Source organism: Herpailurus yagouaroundi, unplaced genomic scaffold (genome assembly GCF_014898765.1).
Source record: "Herpailurus yagouaroundi ecotype Mexico unplaced genomic scaffold, PumYag 202, whole genome shotgun sequence".
Lineage (NCBI taxonomy): Eukaryota > Metazoa > Chordata > Mammalia > Carnivora > Felidae > Herpailurus > Herpailurus yagouaroundi.
In genome coordinates this window covers 8,270,335-8,282,900 of record NW_024412433.1, presented here as the reverse complement: position 1 = coordinate 8,282,900, position 12,566 = coordinate 8,270,335, and the positions used below count along the sequence as shown (strand labels likewise).

At 56.3% G+C, this 12,566-nt stretch overlaps 1 protein-coding gene across 1 annotated transcript; it reads right to left on the bottom strand.

The window, feature by feature from the left end:
- Window positions 1-500: 500 nt before the first annotated feature.
- On the bottom strand, window positions 501-5,769 carry NMUR1 (neuromedin U receptor 1). Its single transcript, XM_040450702.1, has 2 exons — window positions 4,691-5,769; window positions 501-2,461 (listed from the first exon to the last, which is right to left on the bottom strand). Exons 1-2 carry the CDS (start codon window positions 5,637-5,639, stop codon window positions 2,079-2,081), a joined length of 1,332 nt encoding a protein of 443 aa, XP_040306636.1. The 5' UTR covers window positions 5,640-5,769; the 3' UTR covers window positions 501-2,078.
- Window positions 5,770-12,566: the final 6,797 nt, after the last annotated feature.

Below are 12,566 nucleotides of genomic sequence, written 5' to 3'. Positions count from 1 at the left end.
CCGCAGGCTCCAGCCTGGAGTCCGGGGCCTGGCTGCTCCCCCTGGCCAGCCTGGAGCCCCCCGGGAGCTCACTTCAGAGGCGACCTTCTGTGCTGCTTCTTTTCACAAGCCCCTCTCTCTGAAGGCCCCCGTCTGTCTTCCACACAGTGGTTACCTCAGGAGAGTGAAGCTATGGGTGGTCTCTAACTTTCCTCTTTTCCTTTAGACTTAATCCTTCCTCCCTTCCTCCCTTCCTCCCTTCTCCCTTCCTCCCTTCCTTCCTGTGCTGAGAGAGAATGTGAGCAGAGGAGGGGCAGAGGGAGAGGGAGAGGGACAGAGAGAATCCCAAGCAGGCTCTACACCCAGTGTTGAGCCCGACGCAGGGCTCCATCTCATGACTTGACCCAAAATCAAGACTCGGATGATTGACTGAGCCACCCAGGCACCCCTAGCCTTAATCCTTTCTTTAAAAAAAAAAAAAAAATTGTGGCAAAATACACATAACATAAAATTTACCATCTTAACCATTTAAGGGTGCAGTTCAGTATTAAGTACAGTCACACTGTTGGGCAGCCAATCTCCAGAATGTTCTCATCTTGCAAAACTGAAACCCTGTACCCGTTAAACAACTCCCCGTTTCCCCCTCCTGCCGGCCCCAGCAAAGGTGGTCTTTAATTACTTAAAATTCATTCATTTTTGCTTGTTTGTACCTTCCAATTTTTCTACCAAGAGCATTCGACATTTTTATAATTGAATTTCAAAACCTCCAGGACATTGTGCACAACCTGTACAATCTCTCCACGTCACGGGGAGAACCTGGGCAACAGACCTGCGTCACGCCGCCTTCTTCACTCTGGGCACCTGCAGCACCCACCAGGGAGGCTGGGAGTCCTCCCACAGCAGTCCCGTCTCAGGAAAGGGATGGGGTCCACAGACTTGTAACAGGTCAAGTTCCAGAAACCGAGTGGGTCCTGACTGAGCACGGCGCCAGCCCCCAAGCATTTGGGATGGGGCTCCGTTTCAGGACTTACATACTTACCCCTGGTCGCTCTTCCCTCACTGAGCCCCAGGCAAAACTGTCCTCTCGGTCACTCCTTGCCCTTGGTTGGCCCATGTCTCTTACCTCCGGAATCCTCTGGTCAGCCAGGCCCGGGTTCTGCCCACCTCAGGCCCCCCAACCAGCCCACGTGGAGGCGAGGACTGAGGCAGGCAGGGGCCTCACTCACACGCTGACCCTCAGTTGCTGTCAAGCAAAGAACATGCCTAGAGTGGCTCTCAGTGCGGTGGCAGGGGCGGGGGGTGGGGGGCGGCGCTGACATGGAGGTCAGGGAGGGAGTAGGAGCTGGAGGGTGGTGAGGAAATACAGAGTAATTTCTGCCTTGTCGATCCTGGGTTTTCCATCAGTTTTGTTACAAGCAGTGACTTAAGCACACGCACCAAAAAACCGCGGCTAAAGTGCCAACGTGTGACACTGTACAATGTCAGGGCCCCTCTTATTTTGCAAACAAGGGACCAAGGCTTGGAAAGGTGATGTTACGCTGCAAGGTGGTGGCAGCAGGGCTGAGACCAGAACCAGGTCCCCCGGATCCCCGGCACCCCTGCCACCCAGCGACTCCACCAGGTGGAGATCCAGAGCAGAACGAGCTGACCGGGGGCCACGGAGGGCCAGGCTGGAGGGGGCCCCGGGTACAGGCCAAGAGCTTAGAGGGCCGGAACGGGCCGGAACCTGCAGAATCTCAACAAGAAGTGGGAAGGAAAGGTGGGACCCAATGAAAACATTTCAGAAAATGGGGGTGAGGGTGGGGGAGAGCCCAGATGGAGGCTGGCTCCTCCAGTTAACCAGCTGCCATGTTTCTGTAGAAGGACTTTGCCTGTGGGCCTGGGGCTCTGGAGGGCAGATAGCAACGTTATATTCCTTCCAAAACTTGGGTGGGGGTAGGAATCACTGAGGTGCCAGTTCAGAGTTTAGAGGCTGAAGTGGGGACGGGCACAAAGGGGGACAGACCAGGAAGACACCCCAGCAGAGGAAGGCGAGTGTGGCTCCCAAAACTGCATGTGGCACTCTGGTCTCTCTGGGTGTAGCTGCTTCGAGGCTCCGCTCAGAAGGGGTCAGTCTCTTGCTGCCCCTCTCGGCCACCATTCTCAGTCAGAGGGTGGGCCCTGGTGCCCGGGGAGCCCAGGTCACACAGGGTGCTGCCCATGGTCACCCTGCTGAGGCTGTGGGAGTTGTGGCAGGGCCTGTGGTAGCGGCGCCGGGCCCCCAAGCACAGGGCTTCCTGGAAAGTCTCCCTGAAACGGCTCGACATGAGGTTGTAAAGCACAGGGTTAATGGCGGAGCTGAGGTAGAAGAAGACGCCGGAGATAATATGCACGTACTGGAAGGCCAGGTACACGCCCTCGGTCCAGCTGGACACAAAGCTCCACATGAGGCGATCGACGTGGAAAGGGGCCCAGCAGACTCCAAACACCACGACCAGCACGACTGCAGGGACACAGAGGGGAAACTTTGGTGCCTGCCAGAGTCCTCTCAACTAACCGCCTTCCCTGGGCTTCAGTGTAGGCTGCCCACTTTCACCTTCCCACCCCCGCCCGTTGTCCATATGGAAGTTTCTAGAAGTTTGCCCGCCCTGGCCTCATCACCCCTTTCAGAGAGGTTGGTCCCACCGCTGTCACTGACAGGGCAGTGGGTGTGTGCTCTACCCCCCTCCCCCCCCACCCCCAGCCACAGTCAACTGGACCAGGTGTGGACATCTGAGCCAAACTGGCCCAGTCTGGCTCTCTCACCACAGAGTTTGGAATTAGGTGACTCTAAGAGTTCACCCAGCTTCCCAGAGCTTCCCTCCAGCTGTGGTGTTGACCAGCCACGCCCTTCCTGGGGTCTCTTCCATGGGCTTGCCTCGATTTCTGTTTATTTCTTATGTTTGCTTCTGTGACTATCTTTCCCCTGCAGTGCCTTCCCCACCACACCCCAGCACGGTTTTCCCTCCTAATCCAGGATTTCAATCAGGATGCTGCTTACAATATCCCCACCAGGCCCTCAGAAAGGAAAGGTGGAGGAAGGAGCCGGGGAGGTGGGGAAAGAGAAAGCCAGAGCCCCAGGCCAGCAAGCAAGGCAGGCTTAAGGAAGCACCCCAACTTCCCAGGGGGAGAGCCATCCCAGCTGAGCAGACTTGACCCCCACGGGACAAGGAAGGAAGTAGAAAGCAGAGGCAGAACGGGCAAGGAGCAGGTTGTCTGCAGTGCAGGCTTCACAGAGCTGAGGGGCAAGCATGGAACTCTGGGGTCAGCCTCATTTTAGGGAGCAGCACAAGTGGCCTTGGGCTCTGGGACACTTTCTGGAGGGCACGATGAGTGGGTCTCTCACTGGGAATGGGGCAGTCCCCTATATAATCCCATGGCTTTGACCAGGGTCTCACTAGCTCTGTCTTGCCCTGGCTCACCCCACCTACCCGATTCAGACCCTGCTAGGGTAGGGCAGGATGGGGACGAAATCAGTGATTGGTTTAGTGTCATTTTGTCTGGCTTCCCCAGGGCCACTGTTTTTGAAAAAGAGCCAGATCTAGATGACAGTAACACCCAGAGCCTCAACCCAGCTGGGCTTGCCATGGCCTGCCCCAATCCACACTTCTGCCCTGACCTTCACAAATATGCCCCCTGATGAGACTCTTTTAGACAGCGGTGGCCATTCCTGTGGTCCCCTAGGAACCAGAGATATAGCATGGAGGGAATTTATCATCTTGCCTCTCCAACACCTTGCTCCCCTACTTTGGGGAATTTTGCTCCCCCCAGATCCCACCACGTGAATCCATGGGGACTGCAAACCTCAGCATCCTGCACTCTGGGCCAGGGGCGGGCTATGACCTAAGCCCACCAATTGGAATCCTTCCCTGGGATTTTTCAACAGCCATTAAGGGAAGAGGGCAGTTCCTCAAGAAAGGGGAATTCTGTGCCCATGGCCATGCCTCCCAGGCTGCTATAGGGAAGGACAAAGCCAAGACGTGTTTAGGAGCAAAGATGAGAGATCTGTAGATCCAGCTCCCACAAACAGCTCTGTCATCCTGGAACCCAGCCACATGCCCCGGCCCTCTCTGTGGTTTGATTCCACGAACCAGCACCAGCTTCTGCGCAGGCCTCCAAGCTTAGAAGGACCCTAGGCTTCGTGGCTTAGTTTATGCTCGATTATTGCTGTCTGGACAGTCTTTTTTTCTTTTAATGTTTATTTATTTTGAGAGAGAGAGAGATTTAGAGCACGAGTGGGGGGTGGGCAGTGAGAGAAGGAGAGAGGAGAGAGAGAATCCCAAGCAGGCTCCACACTTTCAGCACAGAGCCCAACATGGGGCTCGAACCCACGAACCGTGAGATCATGACCTGAGCCAAAACCAAGAGTCAGACGCTTAACCGACTGAGCCACCGAGGTGCCCCGCTTGCCTGGACGGTCTTAATGATTTTTGAACAAGGGACCCCAAATTTTCATTTCACACTGGACCCCACAAATTATGTGGCCCATCCTGCCGTTTATCTTTGAGTTTCTTACAGAGTAATCGCACAGGTGCGTGCACACACACAGGGCGGCGTGGGCGGCAGCGGTGACGACTTCAAACTTCACACTCAGCCCCCATCTCAAACCCAGACACTCAGCCCCCAGGTCCTGGAAGCTCTAGCCCCTTACCCAGGGCCTGGCTCAGTCCCTCTTCCCAGCCGCAACACTTACACAGCATCTTGGTCACCTGTGTCCGACCCTGATCCTGCGGCCGCTGAAACCTGCGGCTCTCGCTGGACTTGGCCCTGCCCCTGGCCTCCTGCCTGAGCAGTAGCAGTCTCTCCCGCTGCAGCCGAAGCCCGATGAGCAGATAGAGCACGCTGATGGTGGCCATAGGCAAACAGAAGAAGAACAGAGTGGTGATTTGCACCACCAGGTTGTAGAGGGCCCGCGAGCGGACCAAGGTGCACACAGCTGAGTGGGGCACCGTGCCCCGGCAGGGCACCTCCAGATGCTGGATGCCGTGCAGGCTGGCGTTAGGCAGAGAGCACAGCACGGCGAGGCCCCAGATGGCTCCGAGTACGCGGCGCACGTGGACCCGAGTCATCGTGGATCTGGCCTGCAGTGGGTGCACCACGGCCACGTAGCGCTCCACACTCAGGGCGGTGACATTGAGCACCGAGGCCAGGCAGACCGTCTCGAAGAGCAGCGTGCGGAAGTAGCAGCCACCAGCGCCCAGCAGGAAGGGGTAGTTGTGCCACATCTCATAGAGCTCCAGGGGCAGGCCCACGAGCAGCACCAGCAGGTCCGACACAGCGAGGCTGAGGAGGTAATAGTTGGTGGGCGTGCGCATGGCCTTGTGGCGCAGGATGACGGTGCAGGTCAGCCCGTTGCCCACGGCGCCCACCACGAAGATCAGCAGGTACGTGGCGCAGATGGGCACGAACAGCTCCGTCTGCCGGGGCCCCCGGTACTTGAGTCTCAGTTCCTCATCGGTCAGGTTCAAGTCCTCAGGGCCAAAGACCCCCCAGGCCCTACTGCCATTGCAGGGCACCGGGCTCCCTGCCTCCATCGGGGACATGTCTCCAGGGAGGATGGAGCAGTTGAAGCAGAGAGGAGTCTGTGGAACAGAAGAGAGAGACCCCCCGGAAACGTCACTCAGAGATCCCTGGTAATTCATTAAACCAAAGGTGCCGGCAACACTAGGAGGAAGGTTATTTTACGTACCACTGAGAAACAAAAAACCGTCATCCGTTGTAAGGTGTGTAACAAGTTCAGAGATGTAAAAATGTACATCTTGGAAATGATAAAAGCGGGATTCGGTCGGGGCGCCTGGGTGGCTCAGTCGGTTAAGCGTCCAACTTTGGCTCAGGTCATGATCTGGCAGTTTGTGGGTTCGGGCCCCGCGTCGGGCGCTGTGCTGACAGCTCAGAGCCTGGAGCCTGCTTCAGATCCTGTGTCTCCCTTTCTCTTGGCCCCTCCCCCACTCGCTCTCTGTCTCCGTCTCTCAAAAATGAATAAACATTAAAAAAACATTTTTAAAAAGCAGGACTCAGTTATGAATTTCACAATCCACCGAAGCTTTAAATAAACAATGGATCCTCCGGAGCATGGGCTTTGCAGTCAGCAGTCTCCCCTTGGGTCTGTCCCCTTTCAAGCCCTGGACTTTGGGAGAGGGACTCGGTTTGGGCGTCTGTAAAATGGGCACAACATGCAGTATCTTGTCAGTACGGTTTTTAAGAACAAGGCCTCTGGAAGCAACCGCCCGGATTCAAATCCAACTCCTCAGTTCTGGGCTGTGTGGCCATTTGTAGGGGAACCTTTCTGACCGTCTCCTTATTACAAGGATGCAGGGAGTTTAAGCTACAAAAGGTATTAGTTCAGGGCCTGCCTGACACACAGAAGGGCCCGGTTATCAGCCATCTCTCAAGGAGGACTGAGTCATTGTGGGGACGAAGCGAGGGGGTCAAAGGCTAAAAACTAGAATGCTAACCCCAAAGCTGGTTCGTGTTCCTGTTTCCTATCACCTGCGCTGTTAAACGTTGAAATATTTGACAACCGTGACCCTGCTAGTTCTGGGGCCCCCTCTCCTCTGTTGGGTCCCTATCTCTGCCAGTCCGTGGGATATAGTGGTAAGGACCCGGACCACAGAGCCAAACACGCTGCTTTGGGGTCAGATGCCAACTCTGCTACACTTTAGCTGTGACCTCACCTCACTGTGCCTCAGTCTCCTCATCTGTGAAACGGGGGTGCCCACAAACCTTACCCCCTAATTTCTGTGAAGATTAAATGAGGGAACACATATCAAGTTGTAAGGGGTGTGCCTGGCACGTTTTAGGTGCCCGAGATCAACGCATAGGAACATTATCCTTACTTCCCACGTGGAAACGGAAGATTAGTCCAAGGGAGGGGCACCTGGCCGGCTCAGTAGGTAGAGGGTGCAGGGTTGCGAGCGTGGGCCCCACACTGAGTGTGGAGATCACTCAAAAATAAAATATTTTAAAAAACAAATGTAAAAAAGAACCGTCCAAGGGAGATGGAACAGGGGCCGAAACAAGATTCGGCTGGGCAGACAGTTTGGTGGGACAGGCCAGGAGCTGGGGACTGTCCTCCTTAGCCTTTTTGCCAAGCCCGCCATCGCCACCACCCCTCTCCCCAGGGCAACCTCGGATTTTCAAGCTCTCTTCCTGGATCGTCTCCCTATTCCATCACCTACATTTCCCCTTGCCAACGGGGGCTTGGGGCATCCCCGTGGCCCACGTACCTGCGCGGCCACATTTCAACTTTCTTTCTAGGTCCTTTTCTGTCCCAGACCCCAAGAATTCTTAATCCGGAATGTCTTCCTCCTCACCAGAACCTCCACCCAGAAGTCTCCCCCAGCCTCCCTGCCAGTCCCACACCTGATCCCCGCACCCTGGGATAGAACGCATTTTCACCCATCCAGGCGGTTCACCTGCCCGCCTCCCAGGCTGGGGGCAAGGGCCGAGCGGGCAGCCGCGGGGAGGAGCTGGGGACCCGCAGGCGCCGAGCAGGGTTCGAGGGAGAATCTCTGCGCCACCGGGAAGGGTCGCAGCGCCCGTGGCCGGCAAAAAGACAGAAATAACCCGGAGGCTGCGAGTCCTCCGAGAAGGGGGGCGCCTCCGATCCCTACGGCCCTGGGGAGACCCTCTGTGCGCGCTTCCCAGTCCCGCGCCCCAGCCCCAGGCCACCCGCGCGCCCCGTCCAGCCGCCCGCGCCCTTGGCCTCGGCGGTATCGCGTTCACCTACCCTCGCGTAAGCGGCTGGAGACATCGAGGCGCGCGGCGGGCGGCGGAGACCGACGCCCAGACGCGGCGCCAGGAACCAGTCGACTGGAGGCTGGACGGCGACCGGCCCCCAAGTATCCCTTCCCGTCGCCCCGCCTGTAGTCTGGGTGACCCGAAAGGGACCGCCACCAGGGGGCGGTGCTCCCCCCCGCATCGCTGGACCCAGACACCCTCATCTGGGGTCCCCACACCCACCCCTAGTTGTTTCCAGGCGTCTGGCGCGACACTCCCAGGAGCACCATTATAGAACTCCCACGGAACCCTAACGGAACCCTCACAACAACCCCTTTACAGATGAGAAAACCGAGCCTCAGAGACACGAAGTGCGAGTGGTCTGGCTCTCACACCCTTGCCAGGGTCTCCAGCGTGCTTTTACCCTAATTCCTTATTATGGGGTCTCTCCAGCCCCCGCCTCCTCCTGCCGCACATTTCAGACGCACCTGAAAGTCCACGTGCCCCAAAGGGTCTCCTCTCCCTCTCTGGGGCCCCAAGTCCCAGGGCAACAGTCTCCACCCCTTTCCCTAGGGTTCCCGGTCCCTAAGCATCTCCTCCTGCCCTCCCAGGACTTCTGCCTGCTGCGGGATCCTCCGTACTCCCTCCAGTCTGTCCTCCCACTGCCCAGTAGGAGCCCCCAACACCTCACTCCTCTGCTGGAAAACCTCCCCAGCCACCCACCTCACTTCCTTCTGAAAAAGGACATACCAAAGTCTAGCTTGGTGTTGGCCCCTATGCCCCACTTGCCTTCCTGCCCCCCCCCCCCAAGGTTCCCTCACCCCCAAATACCCTCCCTCTCATCCATTCAAATGTTTCTCCATCCCTCTCACCCCACCGCAGGGTGCTCAAGGGGGAAGGAGGGAACTGTAAGGGAAGACTCATGAGTGCTGGAATCCCAGCCTCCTCCTGCTCCCAGAAGCTGTAGACAGGTGAACTCCAGCAGGGAGCCCCTTCCCTGTTCTGTCCCTTCCTCCAACCAGCTCCTTAGCTGGAAGTTATTTCATTAGGAACCTTCTAGGGAGCCTACATACATGAATCTTGCAGGCCCAAATGCTGGCTCCTGGGCCTCTTCCCAGGGTCTGATTCATTTATTCTGGGCAGGGTCCAGCAACCTTCATTTTCGAGGAACACCCTCCAGGCGGCCCCAAACCTAAGAATCACACTTTGAGAAGCACTGGAAGGGGTTAAATACCAAGTCCCAGGACCCAGAAGGGCTGCCTGAGCAGTGTGAATGGGAAAGAGATCAGCCCCTCTGTGCCTTGACTCTCCTTCCCGGTGGAATGTGTAACCATGTGTTCCTTGAAACATCAGTGCAAAGATTTAGCACAGGGCTGGCATGCAGCCAGCACTCAAAAGAGTCCATGTGATGATAAGTGGAGGTGTGACCTTCTTCCCCCCAGACTTTCCCTGCCTCCCCTTCCCCCATGAGTCACTGTCTGGCCTTGGGAACTGGGAGTCAGACCCTCTCAGAGCCTCCACAAGCCCTGCCTTCCCAGGAACCCCACGTGTAAACACAACCCCAGGCACAGGGAAATTGTAGGCCAGTGCAGGGGCAGATGTCTTTGGGGAAAAGAATTCTAGGGTGTCCCTGAGAATTAACTACTCCACCCCAGATGAGTGACCCCACCCAGAACCTTCAAGGTCCAAGCTGCTATTATATCAGAGGAGCGTTGAAGGGTAGGCAGCATCACTGGGAAACAGCCCACCATGGGGTCAGGGTGGTACTTAGCACGTGATGAGCATGGTCAACCCCTGCCCCCATCACTGGAATCACACTCCCACCACACACACCACTCTGCATACACTCTAAGCATCCTGAAACCCACTGTGGACTCATTGGAGGTGCTCCGAGCCCAGGAAAGGAAAGGGAAGGGCCTATTTCTGCCTGACAGAGACACAACGGTTCCTGCCAATAGGAATTCTTTAGCTGGCTGCATCATTCACAACATTAACTGAAATCAAAGACCATGCCAGGCTAAAATACAGGGGTAGCCCCCCCAGAAGGGGAGGCCCAATGGCCATCATGGCTACAGCCACCCCTGCACGGTTCAGAGGGCCCTGGGTGTCCCAGCCTCAGGCCTGAGCTCAAGACCGCCATGGCAGCGAGTCCCATCGGAACTGATGGTAGGTGTACTGCTGCCTCCCTGCTCCGTCCTGAGGGAGCTTCTCCAGGGGTTCGCTGGGGTACTGCAGGGCTGAAGCCTGGAGTAAATGCATCTTAGGTTTTCTGGGTGTACATTTCAGTCTCCTGGCCTGGCTGGTGGGCATCTGCCCAGACCAGGGTGTTAAGGGCCCCACTGTGCACAATCGCAAATGCCTCAGGGGTCTACGGGAGGCAGCCGGGAGACCTCTCAGGTCCTGGAGTCTGTGCAGGGCTCGCAGGGCCTGAAGTACATGATTAGCTCCATAGCCTTTCCTCACCCTGCTGAGAGCCACAGAAGGGCAGCTGCCCCAAGCCAAGTCTTCACCGGCACCACCTGAGCAGCTTCTGGAACATTCACCATTCACCCTCACCCCTCCCCCTGCTCTACTGCCTCCAGGGACCAGACAAGGAGGATGAGATGAGCTTGGGGACACCAAGGTATTGGATAGGAGAGAGGAATTGTTCTGAAGGCAGTGGGGACAGCCCAGAGTCCACCAGTAATCAGGCTCAGCAAACATGGAGAGCTGGGCATAGCAAACATTCGGAGTGGGGAGAGTGCCCATGCTTACCTAGGAACTTCTCCACGTCAGACACCTGTCACCTGGCTCTGCTGGGCCGTACCTGGGCCAGGCCAGGGCTAAGGGAGAGAGGAGGAAAGGTCTGAGTCCCTTCAGAGTGGGGAGGGTTCCCCAGTGCACCTCAGTAAGCCATGCAGCCTGTGTGTGGCCATCCGCACTCCCCAAGTCCCCAGGCCTGGATCCACTCACAGAAACCAGCACACCTCCCAAGGAGAGCGAAGGCAAAGGAAGGCAAGGAAGAGTGAGGCCTGGAGGAGAATCCTTGCTTGTACTGCCACAAACTGGCTGTGTGGCCTTAGACAAGCCTCTGTGCCCTCCAGACACTGGCTTCCTGGTCTGTAAAAAAGCAAGCACAGCACTTACTTCTCTAGATGCTAAGTGAGATAATGTGGGTTAAAACACCTAGGGTTGACACACTCAAGAAATGGTAACCGTAACTGTGCTCAGAATTCTCTGAAAGATACTAGAAAGCTGCCAGGAGTCAGGGCTGGGGCGGAAGCTAGACAACAGAAAAGCTTGCTCAGCAGGGCTTGGAAGGGCAAGGTCCCCAACATCCTAGGGCAGGAAAGCTACTCCCCAGTGAGAAGAAGGAAAACACAAACTTATGGGGAACCTGGCCACAGTGCAGGAGGCCCAGGCCCTGCAGTTGGACCTCGGGGACCAGCGGCCAGGACCTCCAGTTAGCATCGCCTCTGCCTCTCCTGCCCACGGAGAGGGCCACTTGGGACGAATTGTCTGTCTTCTTGCCGTCTGAGGGCCATGCGGCCTGGCTCTGAACCATCCCGGTCTCTCCGGCAGGGACTGGGCTACAGAGTCCACTTGTGGCCAAAGGGAGGACAGACTCAGGTGGCACATCGAGAGGGCCAGAAAACGCCTGGGTCTCTCTTGTCCTGAGTCTGTGTGTCCTTCATCCCACCCCAGGGTGGGGCTACTTGTCACTGGTGCTCCTGGCACCTGCTCGTCCACACGGCCTTCTCAGTTACCCGCAGAGAGGCCCCTCCCGGGATCTTCCCTGTTATGAATGCTCACGGTTAGCTCATAACCAAAGCTCCTGACCTCCTGCCAGTGACTGCTGTCAGAGGGCTTAGGGACTCACTCGTTAGTCACATGGGTTTGCTGTGTCTACCTTAGTGTTTTTGTCTTCCCTTTGAGTTTTTTTATACCGGCATAATCTGAGAGTCAATTGCAGCCATAATGCCCCTTTACCACTAAATACGTCAATTCTGGTTTAGTTTCAGTGTCCCATGAATATCATTAATTCCACCTGGGAGGAGTAATCGCTTCTCATCTGGCACATCTGATAATAGAAAGCAGACGACTTTTAGTTGGTTTTATATTTTATCAGGTTATTGCCATTCCCAAGGCCTCCACAGTCAACAGATACAAAAGCAGTAAATATTCGAAGTGCTGGCAAACAGAGGCTCAGGATTCCAAAGGATATAACATGAAATCGGAGGAAATAAATTACAAAACCTGCAGGTAGTGGAAAAAGGACAGTTGCTCATGCATACGGAATGAATCTTTCTAGAGTTATCATGAGGTAAGTGAAAAATGCCGGGCATATCAACCAGCAACCATGAGACATGGGGCAAGGGGCGGAACACAGGGACACTGGGAGTGTGCGGTGGAGGGCTGGACCCCAGTGTGGACACAGCAGGCCCGAAGTAAAAAGAAGGCAGGAATCTGAGCACTTGAAGGCAGTGGGCCAAGAGATGCCGCTACCGAAATTCTGGTTGCAAACGATAGCGGGCTCCTGTGCACAATGTGAGGATCTTGGTTTGCAGATATCCAGACTGGCTCTAATTAAGGCAGAATTTCCTGGAGACTATCAGGTAGCTGGAGGACCAGGGAGGCTGTTCGGTGTGGCCCACCGCCCCAGGCATGTAGCCAAACGGCCTGGGGGTGTGGCCCTACATCTTCCGGATGCTTGCCCTGGGCTGGGACCACATCCCTACTTTTTAAGGCACTTGCCTGGACTTCCTGCCCCGGGTGAGACTTGGGATGCCCTGAAGTGAAGTTGGATCTGACCCCGGTGTTCTCACTGCTTGGGACAGGTGAGCCTTCTGGAGTGGAGGAGGGCAGATTCC

Bases quoted from the DNA above. Each gene is read 5' to 3' on its own strand.
- NMUR1 (XM_040450702.1), bottom strand. From the start codon at position 5,639: ATGAATTACCAGGGATCTCTGAGTGACGTTTCCGGGGGGTCTCTCTCT. The intron at 2,462-4,690 runs GTAAGTGTTGCG...GTGTCCCTGCAG, and splicing joins ACAGGTGACCAAGATGCTGT to TCGTGCTGGTCGTGGTGTTT.